This window comes from Passer montanus, unplaced genomic scaffold (genome assembly GCF_014805655.1).
Source record: "Passer montanus isolate IOZ18808 unplaced genomic scaffold, ASM1480565v1 scaffold55, whole genome shotgun sequence".
NCBI lineage: Eukaryota > Metazoa > Chordata > Aves > Passeriformes > Passeridae > Passer > Passer montanus.
The window spans coordinates 1993880-2013770 of NW_024370485.1; the positions used below are offsets into that span (position 1 = coordinate 1993880).

Genomic DNA, 19891 nt, shown 5'->3' on the forward strand with positions numbered 1-19891 from the left:
AGAAATGACTGCTGATAGCGATAACGCGGTGTGGGCCGGGGCTGTGTTTGGCTGCTCTAACCCCGCCACCCATGGGACACGGCTCCTTGTGCCAGGACACAGTGACCTGCGACAGCACACACACAGCACAGAAGGATTTATGGTCTGTGCCACGTAATCGTCTCGTGGGTGATTCTGCCTTTCAGCGAGGAGTCTCTGGCTCGTATGGGGAATTCTCTCCCGGCCTGCCGGCGCTGAGGCGACAGCAAACATCATGGCCGCTGTCACTCTGCTCCTGCCCCCGCGCCGCGCCGAGATCCCCCTACTAATCTGACAGGGAACGACCTCGGCCCGCCGGAGCCGCCACAGAGGTCCAAAGAGCCGCTCCCGCCCCGCCGCCCAGCGTCCCTTTATTGTTCCGCCATTGTCCCATCATCGTGTCCTCAACCCGCCGCCACCTCGGCGGCGCCCGTGGGCGAGCAGCCGACGAACCGTATTCTTCAAACCGTCTGCGAATCTAGCGTAACCCTCCGGCCCGGCCTGCACGGGCCGCGTAAGAATGTTACACCATGCGCACCGGGCTCTTCCCGCCCTATGCCGGCCTGAGTTAAGCACCTTGCGTACGCCCTGCACTTACGTAACGTGCGCCTCGGCCCAGGTATTCCCTGCCCTGCAGAAAGGGTTACGGAGAGTGCTCCTTGCGCACCTGACTTTGGGGAATAGCGTTACGCCTCCCCTCCTCCTTCCTCACGCAGGGCCCCGACTCTAAGTAAAGAACGTTACGCACTTTTCGTAGCCCGCCTGACACTGCACGGGGCGGCGTTTCGCCGAGCGCGCTTAGTGCGCAGTTGAGTTCCGTGAATAGGCGTAGGTGTTTCGGAGGGCCGCAGTTTGCGCAGCTCCGGGCTGCCCGTAACGTAAGCGGAGCGGGCCGGGGCGGCGGCGGCCATTTTGTGCCGGGAGCGCGGAGGAAGAAGACGCTGGTGTCTCCACACTGCCCGGGCCCTGGAGCCGACCGAGAGCCCCGCCGTTCCGGCCGCTGACGCCCAGCGGGTCTCGGACCCTCTGACCACCTCTTCTCCTTTTGTGTCCCACCAAAGAGGCGAGGTGGCGCAGAGCGAGGCCTCCGAGGCGCAGCCGCCCCTGGCTGGACCCTCGCCCCGTACCCCCAGCCCCTCGCCGTCCCCACGGCCGGCGTTCCGCTGCCTCTCACCCACCCCTCCGGGGGCGATGAGAGGCTTCGGGGACCGGGGCCGCGACCGAGACCGCGGCGGGTAAGGGGGAGGGGGGCTCGGCACGGCGGGGGGCGGTGGGGGAGGCCGGGCGCCTGCGTTGGGGGCGGGGGAAGGCCGCGGCTCGGGGGCTCCGTGTTGGAGCGGCGGTGTTGGGGGAGCCAGAATCCCCTCTGGGGAGAGTCCCCCCATCGATTCTCGTGTGGGGGCGGGGGTGGTTGGAGATTTATCTGTTCCCAAGGCGGGGTGGTGGGTTTGGAGTGTTTTGTGGGGTTTTAATTTTTTAATTTTTTAAAATTTATTTAGCTTTTCCACCGTCCATGTGTAACTAGTTCTGAGCCTTGCTTGCAATTTTAAGGCCTGCATCCACCCTGCCCCCTTAATTATTTTCTGCCAGCCTCCTTATTTACCCCGCGAGACCCGTGTCACCCTCCCCCCTACCAGCCACGAAGGTCTCGGTGGCCCTGGCAGGGCTGGCTGTCCTTCTGTCTGCCCTTCTGGTTGTCATTGCTCCTTCTGGACTTGCTGGAAAGATGGCAGTGGGGGGAAGGTGTCTCTCAGCTGCGCTCCTAGGCTTACCGTGATAGGAAACGGGGTTGGAAACGCTGCCTTGCGGGGGACCTGGCCACTCGGGAGGGTGATCTCGGTCTACCACGGTGCTGGACCACGCTTGCCGAGCTGACATAGTGCTACAGAAATTGTTTGTGTGCTTCTGGAAAGGCCTAGTGCTTGGTACTCTTCAATCTGTTGTTTAAAGGAGGTTTGGCTTGCAAAAGGCTTTCGCAGGTTTGATTTGATGTGATTTTTTTTCTTTGGACAGTGACAGCAGTAAGTACGGTGGTGTTACACTGCGTAACTAGATTGAGTCTGGAGGTTTTGAAGTGTTGAAAGTAATAAGGCTTTCGTGCCAGGCCTTTTTGAAGAGAAAGTTAAAACTCATTTCTGAGAGTGGCGTTTTCAGATCATGAGTAGTTCTCAAGGATTACCAAAAAACATATAGTGTGTGGTCTGCTATATAGTAAACTTGATCTCAGTTAATGAGTCTTCTCTATTTTTTTCTTTTTTTTTTCACTCACTTCCTTTTCCTCTTGTTTTCCCTCGCCACTGGGAGATTAAAGAATATTTTGCTATGCATTGCAATGCACTTTGACATTCAGTTTCTTGTTGGCTGTGGAGGGAGATAGTTGTATCAGTGCTTTATCTTACACCCACATTTAACATTCTGAAATTAAAAGATACTTTCATTTTTTTTTTCACAGAGAGGAGGGTTCTGGTGTTTTTCTGCTAAGAGATTTTCAGCTCAGTTTAACACAAGGACATTGGAGTAAGCACTTTGGCAAGTCTGAGATAGATCAGACCACAGCTGTTTTTGGAGTTTAGTGAGTGAGTTTGAGTATGCAGATTTATGTACAGTTACTTAAAAGAGCACTGGCCAAAGCGTTGCCACAACACTTGATGTGCCTTAAAATTAGGGTTATTTCATTTTCTGCAAAGTCTTTAATTATAGTGGATGCTTCTCTTTTAGATCAGGAGTTTTGCATGAGTAAAAGAAGTGCCTACATGCTTTTTTGTGAAGTTTGTGGACATTTGCATGAAAGATCTATCCTTTTTCTTTTTTTCTTTTTTTTTTTTTTTTTTTTTTTTGCATATTATCCTGTAAGCTTTAACACATTAGGATTCAATTTGTTACATACATAATTTTAAGGTATGAAAATATTTGTAACCACTAACAACTATCTTGCTTCATAAATAACCTGTATAAAATATTGGGCCACCCAGTGTGTTGGTTCAGCACCTTTTGAAAGTTTATCACCACTTCTTTTGTAGTCTAATCACATAAAAGGGTTCTAGTTTCCTCTTGTCAGGAATGAGCTGTAGGTGATTTCTTAGGATGGAAAATTGTTGTGTTTTGCTCTGGAATGTATCAGATTTACTCAGTTTTGTCCCAGAAGTGGTGGCACCAGTAATATTAGGGAACAATGTTTTGAGCCAGCTTGAATTTACCTTTGAAAAGGGAGCTGTTGGCAAACCAGGGAAATGCTAGATTTCACTCAGTTTAATTGGAGTTGGAATCTCATTTTACTTGCAGTCAGAATGTGAAGTGTCACTTACTGCCAGTTTAGCAACAGAACCCCCACAGAGGCAGCCTTCAAGGGCTGCTGGGGGGCTCCTTTCCTGGATACATGTCAGTGTCCAGGCATGTTGTGTGTAAGAGTGGAGAACTGAAACTGTGCCTTCTGTGTAGAATGTGTCATTTTCTCCCTCTGCATAGCTTTGGAGCAGGTTCATGGTGCCAGCTGTTGCAGTGTCCAGCCTTGCAGGCAGCCCTGTCCTTTCCTTTTCTAAGGGAACTCATCAGCCCTTTGAACCTCTGGTGGACTTGAGTGAGGTTATGGGTTTTCTAGGAACTGTTCTTTAGGAATTTTTGACATTTTGTGGTAACAAACAGCATCACTAAAGGTGAACACCCCTGTAAATTAAAGTCTGTGCCTTTTTTTTCCCTTGTCCTGAAAGGAAACATAATGCTTAAATGCATTTTTGAAGTTGTGTTTCACAGTCTTTTTCAGAAAAGAACTTGATGACTCTGCAGGCTGTCTGGGGGATCTGATAGACACACAGATGAGATAATAAGGGATATTGATAGGAAAGTGAAGAAGGCTAGTGCACAGTTGCAACACAGCAGATATCTTAAAACTAGCTTAGCAGGTTTTAAGTTCAAGTTCAATTATATCTACCATATACTTGGCCTTTCCAACAATTTAACCACTTCTTCCTGCTAAAATATTGATTTGAGTAGTGTTTCTTTGGTCTCTTAGTCACTATAATTTATAGTTTCCATTGGGAAGTAATTTAAAGAACAAATGTAGTTAATGTTTGAGCAGGTAGTCTTGTACTTCAGATAATTCAGATTTTTTTTTCAGCTCTTGTGTATTTTTTGGTAACTCTTCTACCCCCTCTTTCATCCACAAGTTAATTCTGTAAGAATGTTGCTTAGAGATTTTTGTTGCTTTCACTTTATTTCATTACCAGTTTTTTGTTTACTAGTGGACTGCCTGGGTAGGGTACAGATGCTTTGGTTTTGCTGTCTAAAAGTTGTTTGAAATGGGCATGTCTCATTAATTCATGTTTTGCATAAAGCTGTACCTTTAGGACAAAAATGGACTTGATAGCATTTTGAAAAGTTCTTTCTGCTGAGTTTGTACAATACTGATGAAAGCGCTGAAATTTTTTTTTTTGGGTGTGTTATTTTAAAGTACAGTTAACTGATGAAAGCACTGAAATTTTTTTGGGGGTGTTTTATTTTAAAATACAGTTCATGATATTTACAGTAAATAAACATATAATGCCACTGGGTTTTGAGTTACTCTTACAGCTTGCTGCCACAAGCTCATGTTTAGACTATTGCATTGGCCAGTCATTACAGTTAGTTCTTACCTTCTGAATTGTATATAATTAACTGGATAAAGAAAACTTAGAGAGAAAGAGCAATAGCTTTAGAATTGTTCTGCTAGAACAGAATTTTTTTTTGTGGACATGAGCTTTTTTTCTCCTCTTAAGCTGTGTTTTAAAAATAAGGGTTTTTTTTTTAAATGTTGATAACAGAATTACAGAGAGACTTGCGGGCTTGGCTGAACTTGTTTACTTTCTGTTCTTCAGTCTGCTGTTTTTCATTTGAGGCATACTTCTTGATAGGAAGGAAGGGAGAGATGATACAGAGGGGGAGATAGTGAAACAGCTGTCTAGTCTAAAACTAACCTTGAGAGACAGAGAAGGAATTTGCAAGGAGAGATTTTTCTCATCCCTTTTATGTAACTGTGTTGGAAGTGCACTGTCAGTTTCAAGACAAATGCCATAGGTGTACAGCAGCCATGTCCTAGAGGCAGGAGCTTTAAAGGGCTGAATTCCAATAACATGGTTTTAGGATCAGAAACAACCCAAAGCAGATTTGTTATTTCAAGACGTTTTATACCATCATAGTGATTGGAGGGAGGTGACTTACTAGAATGTTGTGCTTGGGGAAAGCACAACAGAAAATGCTTAAGAAAATTCCACAGTAATTCTAGAATAGTTTTAAAGTACTGGTTGTGTTTTTTTTAAAGTAACTAACATTCACATTCACAGGTTTGGAGCAAGTCGTGGAGGTCCTCTTCCTCCAAAGAAATTTGGTAATCCAGGGGAGCGTTTACGTAAGAAAAAATGGGATTTAAATGAGCTGCCCAAGTTTGAGAAGAATTTTTATGTGGAACATCCGGAAGTGGCCAGGCTTACTCCAGTAAGTGCTATGTTGTCTACAATAGAAAATGTCACAAGCTGAAAAACTTGTTCTAGGAAGTCTGGGACAGCATATAAAGTAGAGCTGTCTCTTCATTAAGCTTGTTTGGCGTGTGAACTCTGCTGGATACTGATTCTAGTTGCCTTTACTATTTAACATTAGCAAAGGATGTGCTTCTCTTCTTGATTGCTTTTATATGAGATAGTTTCTATTTTGTCATTCATAATGCATCTTTATAGTGCTTGTCTGGTCTGGCAGTTTGTCAGTGGAGACAAAATTTACAGTCCTGGAGAAGCCCTGGAAAAATGTAAGCTAATGAACTAAAAGTGACAGAAATACATGAGAAAGGTTTTGTCGCTACAGGACACAAGACAACACGACGCAAACACGCTGCTGCTCTTAGACAGGGAAAAGAGAAAGTTTATTTTCTGACTCCTACATTTATAGATTTCCAAAGGTGACAGAGGATTGGAAGGTGAAAGTGCCACCTCTCCAGGGACACTGGACAAACCAACAGTCCATCAAATTTCTCCTCCTCCATAAAAGAATGCAAACAATAAGTTGTTTACACAAAAGTGTATGAGAAAGTTTCATACAAGAATGCAAACATCAGAAGGCTTTAGAAAGTCTTAAAAAATCAGGGCGACAGGTTTGAATGTAGTATTTTGTCATAAGAGTAATTTGAGCTGAAGGAGGCCTTGGGGGACATCTCTAGTCTAATCCTCTGCTTAGAGCAGAACTAATGGTAGAACTAGAGCAGGTTGCTTAGTGCCTTGTCCTTTTGAGTTTGAATATCCCCAGAGATAAGGAGAATTTATGTCTTCTCTGGGTGGCTGTCTCAGGGCTTAATGTTTTTCATGGGATTTTGAACGTCTTTCCTATAGTGACCCATCAAGTAGTTGAAAGTAGCAGGTCACTGTTAGCCCAATCTTTCCCAAGCTAAACAAATCCAGTGCTCCCAGTATGTCTTCATATGGCCTGTACTGCAGCCTCCAGCTTTCCCCCATAATTGGACATGCCCCATTAAAACAATGTTCTTCTCACACAGGGGGCTCAAAACCAGCTGCAGTACTCTGTGTTTACTGTGTAGATACAGAAATCTTCCTTTCCTACCAAACCTGAGTCTAGCCTAGTCTTTGGTGCAACATATTTTTATAATTAGAAATTAATAGATTTTGCTCTTAACATAAGGCAACAAACAAACAAAATGTCATTATCTGACTGCATAGACTTACAAATACTTTTGTGAAATATGCATATGGCATAAGGATATTAACTTCCTAAAGATACCACAGATTGAGCTACTGAGCCATGCTTTGCATCAGCTGCTGTAGCTGCCTTTGGCTTAGCCAGCTAAAAGGATTTTCATGTTTTCCCAGAAGTAATTTTCTTTTTTTGCCTTTTAATTCAAGCTCAAGGGATTCTCAGAAATACAGAATCTGTTGCTTTGGATAAAATGCCTGTTTGGTATTCCAGTGTCTCTGTTGATTTCTAATAAGCATTACAATAAGATCATGAATTGTCTGAAGAATGTTGCAAAGGAAAGTTGGACTTGAAAGATAACCTAGACAAAAATAAAACACTTCTTCTAATCCTGAAATTGTGTGGTTGTCTACACATTTCAGAAATATTACAAGAAGTTCCTTAAAAGAATTGTGAGGGCCTAGGGTATCATTATGATGTTGTCAGAGCTTCTTTCATTCTCTGAAGCATTCCAAGCAACATTTGAGTTGCAAATTATCCAGCAAGAACTCTGTATTTATCTGCCTCTGGAATGTGTTAATTGATGGAGAAGGACTGCTCTGCCTTCTGTTCATGGCATATTAGGAGCTGTTTAGTCTGTTTAATTCTTAGCACTGTCACATAAAGTATATTTCTTATCCTGTGTTTCTAATCACTTTTCAAACTGTTGGTCATTTCTGGCTTCTGGAAAAAGTGTAATTCCTAAAAATATTCCTTTAACATGCTTTTCATTTAGAAGGGCTGGTTGTAAGAAGAGATTGACATTTGTAGGCTATGTAGGGAGCTCATACCTCTGAATATCAGAGAATCTGTGCAATAACTCAGACTTAAAGTCTTTAGTAAAGAAGTCTTTTCTAGATCAGTGTGTGAATTTAGTTCTCTAACAAAGCTGTTATCCAGAGGTGAGAAGAGAGTTAGTAGTTAGAAATATGCACTTTAAGTCCCCCTTTTTTTTTCCCTTTTTTCATAAATAGTATGAAGTTGAAGAGCTGCGAAGGAAGAAGGAGATAACAATTCGGGGAATGGAGGGCTGCCCCAAGCCGGTGTTTGCCTTCCACCAGTGTAGCTTTCCGCGTAAGTATTTTTGCCATCTTTAAGATCATGAAGATTGCTCCGAAAATACCTGAACAGTTGCTGCTTCTATTCTCTAGAAGGTTCTCTAAAGCCTCAGTTATCCTTTAAGAAATGTATTATTTTCTTGATTTCTGAAGAGTACGTGATGGATGCCTTGATGGACCAGAACTTCACGGAGCCCACTCCAATTCAGTGCCAAGGCTTTCCGCTCGCCCTCAGCGGCCGTGACATGGTGGGCATTGCGCAGACCGGCTCTGGGAAGACACTGGCAGTGAGTATGCTTTCCTTTCCTTTCTCCAGCTAGCTTTCCTGGTCACCCAGTAGAAATTACCTATGAGTTAGTTTTTGGGCTTGCCAGTAGTAGCAGTGGGATGATTACATTTTTAAAGCTTTTTGTATGGCATCATGGGGGACACTTGAGTTTCAGCTCAGCTACAAGCCTCTTGTGTTCACAGGTTTTGTGCATCTTCCTGTTTGGATGCTTAGTCAGTTCTCTTTGGTCTGTGCTTACATTGTGGTTTAAAAAAAACAGGATATTCTCTTTAGCACACTAGTTTTATAAACTACACAATAATAAAATAAACTAATGGTTTAATTTAAGCATAGACATTAATTTTAGCTCCAGTGTTAAAAAGAATTTTTAAAGCTTTTTGAAACATGGGTTAAGATAATGACTACTCCGTTCTGCTAACTTACACTCCAAACTTAAGTGAGCCTTCCTTTCAGAGGTGCTGAGCAGCCAGTTTTTGTGCTTATGCCAAAGTGGATGCAGTTGGTCAGCAGCTCTGAAAATCTGTTCTGCTTGATAAATGCAGGTATCTGGTTTTGCAGAATCACAATTTGTATATATTACAGAATACTGTTTTCTTCTCTTTTAGTACTTGTTGCCTGCAATTGTTCACATCAACCATCAGCCATATTTGGAGAGAGGGGATGGCCCAATTGTAAGTGGTTGTTGATTCTCTGTGTTTTGTATGTATGGCATGACATTGTTAATGAGATGGTGCTTTATTTAATTGATGTATCAGAGTAGTAGTTTTTCCTATCCTATTCCTGTCAGAATAGGAATTTTTACTATCACAATGTGAGCATCCCACTCAGTTGAAATTCTGTGCAATTGCTGGTGTAGTCTAAAGATATTTAAATGTTTCAGCTAATAAAGAGCAGATGGTCCAACTTTGCTTATGGTTTTATGTTAGGGATGTGTATGCAGCTTGACTTCCTGAATCATTTCCTTTTGCAGTGTCTGGTTCTGGCACCTACTAGAGAGTTGGCCCAGCAAGTGCAGCAGGTGGCTGATGATTATGGCAAATGTTCAAGACTGAAGAGTACCTGCATATATGGAGGAGCACCCAAAGGCCCCCAGATCAGAGATTTAGAAAGAGGTAATTTTAAAATGGGTGCTTGCAGTTTCTGGAGGAAGTGGTATTGTAAAATTTCTGTAGAAATAAAACTTCTCAAAACCTGTCTAGAATGGGGTGAGAGTGAAGGAGTGCCTCAATTTCCAGTTGCAGTGATAGTTCATGAGATAGTTCTCTTCTTTGCTGTGTAGTGACTTGGATATTAGATTTTCTTTTTGTTTGCTCTTTGATCATTCCACTTGTGAAGATCATCAGGGTGTAGAAAGGGAAAAAAGAAAACTTCACAGAAAGACAACAGCTTATTTTAAGGAAATGCAATACCAGCATGTTTAAGGAAGGATTTTTCTTAAGGCAGATTTCAGGTTTTCTGCCTATGTTCATTCAAATACTCAAACTTTGTTTCTGAATATATAGAAGCATCTTTGGACAGGAGCCGGAGCAGTGAGTGATTTTGCTTTGGTCACAGATTTTATTGGTAGTTTTTGTTGTTTGGGTTTTTTAAAATTAATCTTAAGCACTAAGCACTATGTGCCTTGTAAGCAACCACTGTAACATGGTAGTGCTTCAGTGATCTCTAATTTCAAATTCAGGAATGTGCTGATGGCTTTCATCTTCACCATATAAAATGTAATAGAATTATGTGAAAAGATAAAAGAATTGTTATCAAGGCAGATATGCATACAGATCTAGTCAAGAAATCAGAAAATTTAGCTGACCACTGCAGTTCACAGGGTCCTTATTGCAAACTGCAATAGTGGGACAAAGGCGTGCGTGGTGGAGGTCTGTGGGATATCTCTGTTCAAGAATACAGTTACTTTCCAACTCAAGCCCAGCATCTTCAGTGGAAGAGTCCTTGGGAGGATCAGCATGCTGAGGTTTTTGCACACCTTTTTGGAGTGCTGTAAAATGGATGTTCTGCATAAAGAAAATCCTTTTCATGCCTCTTCTTCCTGAAACTTACCTTCTGTGGACATTTCAGTTACACTGAAATACTCGCCTGTAAAATTTGGGAATTGGTGGTAACCAGGTCTTTCTTTTAAAGAGTGTGTAAATCACCAGCCTGGTGTTAGTTAGGAATATTTGAACTCTCTTCTTATCCCTGCAAACATTGGTCAGATGGTTGTCTCTCACTGTTGGTGCATAATTGCTCAGTATTAAAGTCAGTGCTTTGGCTTTATATATTAAAAAAAGGTGAAAGTAATTTGACCTATACAGCAAGAAGAGCACTTCATGTTTGAAAACAACACCACCTTAGACTGCATAAATCTGGATGAAGGTGGTTCAGGCTTGAGTAGAAGCTTACTTCTATTTCTAATTTTTGGATAGCTTTTCACAGGTGTTCTCTGGTAGTAACCTTTTAGTTTCTGTACTGCATTTGTTATTCTAATGGCACTGTAACAGTAATTTCAGAATGGAAAAAATATTAAACAGAACTGGGGCTTCTACTGAAGTGACTCAGTCTTGGGTACGAATGAGGGTGGTGCTTTTTTTTTTTAAACAATTTTGCTCTGGAAGGTGATTCATTCTGACTAAAAATACCAGCTGACATTCAAATGAAGAGCCTTACTCTTTTTTCCTTATTCTCTTCTGAAGGTGTGGAGATCTGCATTGCTACACCAGGTCGCTTGATTGACTTCCTTGAGGCTGGAAAGACCAACCTTCGTCGGTGTACATACCTGGTGCTGGATGAAGCTGACAGAATGTTGGACATGGGATTCGAGCCACAAATTCGCAAAATTGTTGACCAGATTAGAGTGCGTGATCCTTTTAGAAGCACAGTCTCCTTTGTTTTCCTACCTGAAATCTAGTGCTATAAACAAATCTGTTTTCCCTTTTCCTTAGCCTGACCGCCAGACTCTGATGTGGAGTGCCACCTGGCCTAAAGAAGTGCGCCAGCTTGCTGAGGACTTCCTGCAGGACTATGTTCAGATCAATGTGGGAAACTTGGAGCTAAGTGCCAACCACAATATCCTGCAGATAGTGGATGTATGCATGGAAAGCGAGAAAGACCATAAGTAAGCTGGTGTTCCCACCATTTTGCTTTCTTTGGTTGTACTTCAAAGTCTGCAATGCTTTGTAAGCTACTAGGAATTCTAAATAGTGAAGTTACTTGTAGTACTATTTAACCTTTGAGTGCTACAAAGTCAATCAGTCTTGTAGTTAACTAATTTCTTGTGTATGTTTTGACCATACCTCTGTAAGCCAGCAGAAATTCTGTATGATACTAAGTTATATGGATGTGTGTTGTCTATGTCCTCAATATCTCTTGGGAGAGAGATCCTATATTCTGGTATGTGTGGCTAAACGTCTTGGCTCTCATGTCTGTTTTAGACTGATACAGCTGATGGAAGAAATCATGGCCGAGAAGGAAAACAAGACTATCATCTTTGTGGAGACAAAGAGGCGATGTGATGATCTCACTCGAAGGATGCGCAGAGATGGGTGATTAGCTTCTCCCCTTCCTCCACTTTTTTCCTAGTGGGAAACCAAAATTGTAATCAAAAGTAGTAAGGTTTAAATGTTTGTTGTTGGGAACAACTTATCCATTATTTTCTTGGCTGAATTCAGGCATTGTTTCCCAGAAGATTCCACTTCATCAAAGCATTAGTACAAGAGAGAGTGTTTCTGAGTGGTGCAGCTTTTTTAGTGTGTCAGAATCCCGATATGCTGATGGGGACTGCATCAATATAGCAAACGTGATTTATAATGCTGTATTTATAATATAGCAAACCATTATAATGGTTGTTTTGGTAGGTAGTGGGTTTACAGTACACATGCTGGGTAGCTAGATGCCAGAGAATAAAATATTTCTCAAATCTTAGTTTTTCCCTTTTAAACAAAATGCTAATAAAGCTCTGTTTTCTTTAATGTATGTACTTTCTATCTATACTAATGTACATCTCTGTTTGGCAGTTGGCCAGCCATGTGTATCCATGGAGACAAGAGTCAGCCAGAAAGAGATTGGGTGCTTAATGGTGAGTCCATCACTGACAGGATAATAACTTGGGCTGCTGAACCTAATTTACCTAGACGTATTTTTCTCTGGTCTTGTTGTTGGTTTGTGGGTTTTTTTGGGTTTTTTGGTTTTTTTTTTCCTTTTTTTTTGTGAGGGGGGGTTTGTCTTTTGGGGTTTTTTTTGTTTGTTTGTGGGGTTTTTTTGTTGGTTTGGTTTGTTTTTTATCTCTAGACCAAATAGACAACTGTAAAAGGACTTCTCATGCCTCTTGTGCTCTTAATTTCAGTACTTGTTCCTTTTTTTTTGTTTTGATAAAACAAAGTGGGAAAATTGCTTAACGCAGCTGGATTTTGAAAAATCGGTGAGGCATTATATCCTGACTTGTGGGGGTTTCTGGAATTGTCCCACCTTATCTAGCTTCTGGAAAATGAGCATTTAATGTAAATCAAATTCAGGTAACTTTATAATTTTGGAAAATCTTACTTCATAGCATGCTTTGTTTTACAGAGTTTCGTTCTGGAAAGGCTCCTATCCTCATTGCTACCGACGTTGCATCTCGTGGGCTAGGTTTGTACACATAGACCACTCTTGCCTACTGCTGCATATTTTTCTTCTTTGGACTGAAAAACGTTTCTTAAAAAAAAAAAAAAAAATTCAAAGCGTGATTTTCCCCCACATGTGAAATACGTTTTTTAACATTAATCTTTTTTTTTTCTTTCATATTCAAAGTCTCTTCCTGCTCCTAATGAACAGGCTTTGGTCTGCAGCAAGGCCTAGGCATGACCAATCGATCGCCAAGAGGGAGAAGAGACGTCCAATTATGCAACCCAACCCTTCCACCACACTCACTTCTTCCCCCAATCCAGCTTTTGTAGCTGGATGTTAGGGATGGATTGCTCTCAGTTCAGAGCGTGTCAGATAAAGTTCAAGTAGGAAGTTGTGGGAGAGCATTTCGACAGCAAATAGCGAATATTCTCCCCGTATGGCACACCACAGATTTGAATACCAACCCCAGTGTACATGCATGTTTACCCTGCAGATGTATTCACATCTGAGAAAGCACTGCTCCAGATCTTTGCTCTTGACATGTAACCTTCCCTCCTCCTCTGTGTTCCTTCTAGGCAGGACCACTGAGATTATATATGGCCTTTAACATCTTGTTACCCAGCTGTGTAGTTGAATCAAAATCACACAGCTCTGTTCTGGTGGTATGAAAATGATCTGTCTGGATGCACCAGTTGTGCCCCCTTTTATAATAAGCATATTTGTGTTGTGAAGCACCATGTGCTGAGCACAGTCCTTATGCATCTGCCCACCCTAGAAGAGGAGGATGGCTGCTGAAGTGCTCTGAGTTTAATAACAGATGTTGAATACTCTGCCCACCCTGAGTTTGGTAGACGATAAACTACTTGAGAGTCAGCATCTCATTGTAGTAAACTCTAGACAAAATGACTGCAAATGGGTGGAGATTTAACTCAGAGAATCTAGTTTGTTAAAAGCCTCAGTTACCTGAGCACTCTTTGTATGCTGAAAGGGTGGCTGTGCTGTGCATCATATGGTCACTTTAATACAGGCAGACCATTAACAGACTTGGCAGCCTTTGTTCACACAACCTTCACCCCTCCTTCCCCTCCCCCCTCAAAAAATGTCCAGCACTTCCTCAGGAAGTGATTATATGGACTTCAGTCTCTGCCCTCTAGGGTCATGTCTGGACCTGTGCAGTTAGAACTTGGGCCTGTTGGGAGAAGGGACTGAGGCCTGAAACCAGTTTATATGAAAGAGAGCTGCTTTCTCTAGCAGCATTTTTTAAACAGGCTTGCTATGTGCTGGTAGCTTCTTTGTGCATCTTGCCTAGACATTTAAAACAGCCTCAACCCCCTAAAAAAAAAAAAATCAACAAAAACCAACACTCTTCCCCCAAAACTACTCAATTGGATAACACTTCAGAAAACAATCCCCTCACTTCCCATCGTCCACTTCACCCAAGCTAAGGGGGAAAGGTATCAGTCTGTTTCTTGTTACTGAACAACATCTCTACTTGTTTTGGGGCCCTGAGTTTGCTGCTTAAAGTAAGTCACTTAACTGGCAAACTTCTGGACGACTTCCTCCAAGATCCTGGAAAGTGAAGGCTTCTACCTAAATAACATAAAACAGGGGCGCGCGCCTTTTGGCTGAGTCACCAGGGCTTTCCCTCTTCCTAATGGAACATTGGTTTCAAAAAAGCTTCTTTCAGGTAAGTTCTGAGTCCCGTAATGACTTCTTTGTGATAATTCCCTGGAGTGAGGTCCTCTCTCTGCACTGATTTTTTTTTTCTTTTTTTTTCCTTTTTTTTTGTTCAGTCTATGAAATTAAAAATATTGAATTTGTTTTGTTTTGTTTAACAGAAGCTTTGATATCAGCTGCAGATAATTCTCAGTGCAGGGGTGGGGATACATCTACAATGATGGTCTAAACAGCTCTCTAGACTAGCATGTTTGCTAGTTTATATCTGTCCCGTTTAATAATTGGAGACTGTCTGTGCCATAGGATGTTCTAATGGTCTGACAAAGGGAATGTTTCCCAGGTAGCTGTCAAAAATGATTGACAGTCTCCATTCGTGATCCTGCTACATTATCTTCTAAAAGTGCAGGAGGATTGCGAGTGTGCACAAACACTTTGGAGCACGCTAGACTGGAGAAGCTGAGCCTTGTGCACGCTCTGGTCTTCAGCAAGCTGCGTGCTCTACCAGGACCACTCTCTAGTCTGGAAACACCCTTGCATCTTCCTCTTCTGCCTTCCCATTCTTTCTGCTCCTCCCCAGTCAAGTCAGTTCTGTCTGCATTGGTAGCTACAGTTCCTTGTGCTTTCTGACAGGAAAGCACATCCTTGTATCCTCTCTGGTAATTCAAGTCACTTGCTACTGGATGTGCAAAACGGGACTGGCTGAGGACCATGTAGCCTGGAGCTTGTCAGTCTAGCTACACCCCGGCTGTGAAGATGCAATCTGTCACACGTACTCCTCTCTATACTTCACTTTCCCTTTTTAAAAAAACTGTTGCATCAAGGACCCTAGCTGGAGACTCGCGCAGCCCCCTGTGAAACCTGCCTTCTCACTCCCTTTTTTTGGTGTGATTCAGGACTTTGGAGTCAGCAAAGACTGAGGAGCCCCCCCTTTGCTGTAATAAGAAACAGACATAAAGTCCCCCTCATGTCACAACAACCCTCAATGTTTTTATTTTTCTTACAACCCCTTCGAAATTGATGCAGTCTGGGCAATAGATGCAGTCTGACCCTTTGGATGTAATTTTTGTATCTTCATTTTTTTGACAATTGCCCCTAAGAGCCCCAAATAGGGGACAAAAAGCGTTGGAGGACCTGAAACTTTTACCTGAGCCCAGGTTCTCCGGCGCTTCCCAACCAAATGGGGCTACAGAGAAGCGTCTAAGCCAGTTCACAGAGCGAGCGTGTGTGGGGACTTCTCGCTGCCACGGACCCTTGATGCATGCTCCCCGCGCTCCAGTGGTCCCGTGTCAGAGGGCGGAGTTTTCGAAAGGAGGCCGCCAAAAATAAAAGGCAAAGAGACGGGATCGGCTGCAGCGGTTTCCCACAGGAGGAGGGAGTGTGCATCGGTCTGGTAACAAACAGAGAATGTTTCTCTCTTTAAAACAAAACAAAAAAAGAGGAAAGGAAATCACAAAAATCTGTGTTTTATCTTGGATATTTTCAGAATATTCTTGTTAAAATGCAGATTTTAAATTTTTTTTTTTATGAGCTGTTAGGGCTCTTACTGTAGAACGGTGCATTTGAAAATACTGTATAATATAGCAAATAGGTGCTCTTGGTACTTAAGATGCTTTCACTGAAGCATTGCACTAACATTTACTTGGTTTCTGTCACATAAGTTTACAAAGTCTTGTCTTAAAACACAATTCAGAAGTCGTAAATTTTGAAGCTGCGTATAAAGCCATTTGGGTAATTTTATTTCCTGCTTCCTTCTGAACTGGAAGTAGGGAATTACTTACAGAACTCAAATTTTCCAAATTGTGCAAGCTTACCAGAACTAGACAGAGCAGCACAGAAATGTTAGTGCAATGCCTTCTTGTGATAACTACAAAGCTAAGTTAAGATACATTAGGTTTGAATAATTTTTAAAGAGTTGGCTGAATAAAACTAATGTAATTTGAATGCCTAAAGCTTTAGGATAGGGCAGTTAATTCACTGTATTTTATTAGTACTGTAAAAGTAAATATTTTTAAGATTGTCTTTTGTTTCATGTTGCCGAGCGGAAGGTAAGTGATCTCATTACTGTTATTTTTTGTTAGACTTCTCCCAACAGAGTAAAAGCTTTACCATGGCAGTTCTGCCCTTCCTCCACCCCAGTTTGCTCTGTCTGATGGTGACATTTTCACTTTACAGATTGTGTTAAAAAGAAATACGAAATTCAGTTAACTTATTCACAAACATCAGTGTCTTTGACACAAGAAGACAGAGAAATGCATTCCGGGGAGGATGACTTTGAGTGCAGGGCAAAGCTGCTTTAAAATTGCCATTCTTTTTCAGGACACTGACCTTTGTTCCTGATGATCTTAATTTCAGCCTTCTACTCTTTTGGGATGAGTCTGTCTTGTATTTATTCTGTGCAATTACTAACTTTGTATTTTTTTTTCTTATTACTGTCACCTGCATTCGTGCTCCCCACCTTTCGTTGGCACGTCCTCTCTTCTTCTCCCCTTTCCTGAACCCCACCCTTTCACTGTGCTTCGCTGCTGGGCACTTCACCAGACGTGGAAGATGTTAAATTTGTGATAAACTACGACTATCCGAACAGCTCCGAAGATTACGTGCACCGTATTGGCCGTACCGCACGCAGTACCAACAAAGGTACTGCCTACACCTTCTTCACACCAGGAAACCTGAAACAAGCCAGGGAGCTTATCAAAGTCTTGGAAGAAGCCAATCAAGCCATCAATCCAAAGCTGATGCAGCTTGTGGACCACAGAGGAGGAGGAGGTGGTGGTGGAGGTAATGGCACAAGGGAGAAGGGCTACACAGGGGGATACCTTCCCCATTTTGAGGGAGGGGATGTTACGAGAGGGTAGGGGAGCAGTAAGTATAGGTCTAAGATAACACATTAATAAATAAAGCTCTTCTGTACTTGAGGTCCCAACACTTCATGTGGATGCAGTACTTCTATCCCGAGAGAGAGGCAGTCCCTTGTTTGACCTCAGCTGTAGAATTTTTTTCTCTCATAAGGTCCTCAGGGAGCTGATTTTGCTTGAAGTAATTACTTCCTCACGGCTCCTACTAAGGCAACAAGGTGCATGTCCAAAATTTAAATCAGTAAGGGGATACACTGAATTTCAGGAGCTGACACACTTTTTCTTCCCATTCCCTGAAGGGATCTTAATACTTCTAAATTAGTTCTGCATTTCTTCTGTTTCTTTGTCTCCAAGCACATACATAAAGAACCCTTGTTGAATTTCATGTTTACACCTTGAACAAAATCAGGAGGCATATGCACAGCTGTGCAGAGAAGTTACAGTCAGTCAGCAGAAGGTGCTCCTTGGGAGCAGAATTGGAGGTGGTGAAGGGGGAGAAAGGGTGGCATAAGTGTACCAGAGATCATTGTTTAAGACTTGTTCGTGGTACTAAATCCTAATGTATCCATCGCCAGGAGGTCGTTCTCGTTACCGAACGAGCAGTTCGGTAAACAACCCTAACCTGATGTACCAGGAGGAGTGTGACAGGAGGCTCCGGGGAGTGAAAGAGGGCCGGAGAGACTCAGGTGGCTTCAGAGACCGTGAGCGTGGTGAAAGTTATGCCAACGGAGCCAACAAGACCTATGGCAGTGCCTACGGGAGCCCAAATTCTGCTTTTGGGGCAGCACAGAGCCAGTATGGTTACACACAAGGGAGCTATGGAGCAGCTGCCTATGGCACAAGTGGCTATGGCACTGCAGAGTACAGTGCTAGTGGCTATGGTGCCAGCACCACAGCTGCCACAGCTGGGAGAACCTCACAGAGCACTACCCAACAGCGCTGGTGACCAGTGTAGACCTCTTGCATTTAAAGGAACCTTTTCTTTCTCTTCTTTCCCATTGTGATGTCTCTCATGCAGGTTAGACTTAGAATTCACTATCCAAATCCCTTGAGCCCATCAAAAATGGCCCCCAGCCCACATTAATGACCCTGTCTTTTTTTTCTTTTTTTTTTAAGATATATGTATAGTTGACTGGAAATTTATTATTTTTGTCTTGCATGTTGAGGAATTCGGAAATCTTATTTTTTTTAAAAGAAAAGGGTGTAAGGCAGATAGGTTCCAGCTGGATCATCTTGGTGTCTGAGGTTTGTGGGAAAATTTGCTTTTGAGGGAAAGAAGTTTCTATTCTGTAACAACATTAACTTAATTTCAGGAAGTATAAAGAGAGATGGGAAACACTGGGGGAGCCAAAAAGCACTTCATTTAAAATATAAATGCAAGGGAGAAATGCTCACTTCTCCTAATCTTTTTTTTTTTTTAGTAGCTCACTATTACTGCTTGTAATCTTACTGTAGGTGACTTTCCTTAGGAAAACTCTTCTCATTTGTCTGAGCTGGGTGGTGTTCAGAGTAAATACATTGGCAATTTCTGTAGTTCTGGAAGCCCCATTTTCTGCTACCTGTAACAGCCGGCAGTAGGGAGCTTGAGGTTAAAAACCCTGTGTAGAGACCAAACCTGTCTTGCATTCACTCCCTGAAAACCATCTACCCACAGTTGCTGTGGGTACCACTGCTGAAATGTTCAGCTAAGTAAGTTCTTTCCTTACAATTGTTAAATTGCATCATCGCAAATGCGTGGAGCCTGATTATCATTAAATTGGTTACTGCTCTCAAATTTCTGTTTGATTTATTGAAAGAAGTCTTCCCTGAGAGCCTAGAAATTATGCAGAGCTGAAATGATGAACAGCGTTGTTTTGTTTGTCTGTCCTTCACAAACAAACTCCCTTTTGCCATGGGCAATGTTCTGAGTGCCGCTACGCTCGATAAAATGTGACAGAGTTTTCCACACTTAAATTTAAGAGGTTTGAATAGGGTGGGCTGGGGGAAGGGCTGGGGGGAGGAAGGCAGGAGAAGATTGCCTGGGGTCTTCTTTTCGCGAGGTAAGCGGTGAGCTGGTTAGTGCATCTTGATTCTGAAGCTTTGTTTCTTTTGTACCTTGCACTGACTATTGCTTTCTCTGGCTTTTGAGTGCATTTCCCTGCTCCACTGGTCCCTTTGAGCTGAGCTCTTGCAGGTAGGTAGTATTTTAGAGAATGTTAGAGAAGAGTGAAATTTTAGTACATACGTAAATAAAACTTGTTTATTTTACAGGCTAAGGTGGGTGTGAGGGGGGGGTACAGCTGGGAGAACCTCACAGAGCACTACCCAACAGCAGTATGCAGGGATGGTGGGGCGCTCGGGCCAGCAGCCACAGCCGCTCATGTCACAACAGTTTCCACAGCCCCCTGCCACTAACGTGATGGGCTATATGGGACAGACTGCCACCTACCAGTACCCACCCCCTCCCCCATGTTGTTGACTTTTTATTTCTAATACCAGACGGTTCAGAGACAGTAGATGATAACAGGAGTTGGCTGCTCTTGGTCTGATAAGATGACAAAAGGATGGATACATCTCCTGGTTTGAGGCATGCTCTTTGCATTAGGAGAGTGCAGGGGGCTTGTGGGTTTTTCTGTTGGCGTTCTTGCATATGGATGAACAAGGCAGCCCACTCCTTCTGTAGCAGAGTGGAACTTCTTATAGCCCTGGAAAAAGAG

At 42.7% G+C, this 19891-nt stretch overlaps 1 protein-coding gene across 1 annotated transcript; it reads left to right on the forward strand.

Moving 5' to 3' along the window:
- The first annotated feature begins 1121 nt into the window (after window positions 1-1121).
- DDX17 (DEAD-box helicase 17) lies at window positions 1122-19653 on the forward strand. The gene is given in 14 exon segments (XM_039725223.1): window positions 1122-1253; window positions 5334-5484; window positions 7701-7800; window positions 7938-8071; window positions 8679-8744; window positions 9044-9185; window positions 10755-10915; window positions 11004-11176; window positions 11493-11603; window positions 12075-12136; window positions 12625-12684; window positions 16879-17118; window positions 17771-18144; window positions 19507-19653. Coding segments are annotated over 14 exon segments (1965 nt in total). The 5' UTR covers window positions 1122-1209.
- The last annotated feature ends 238 nt before the right edge of the window (window positions 19654-19891 follow it).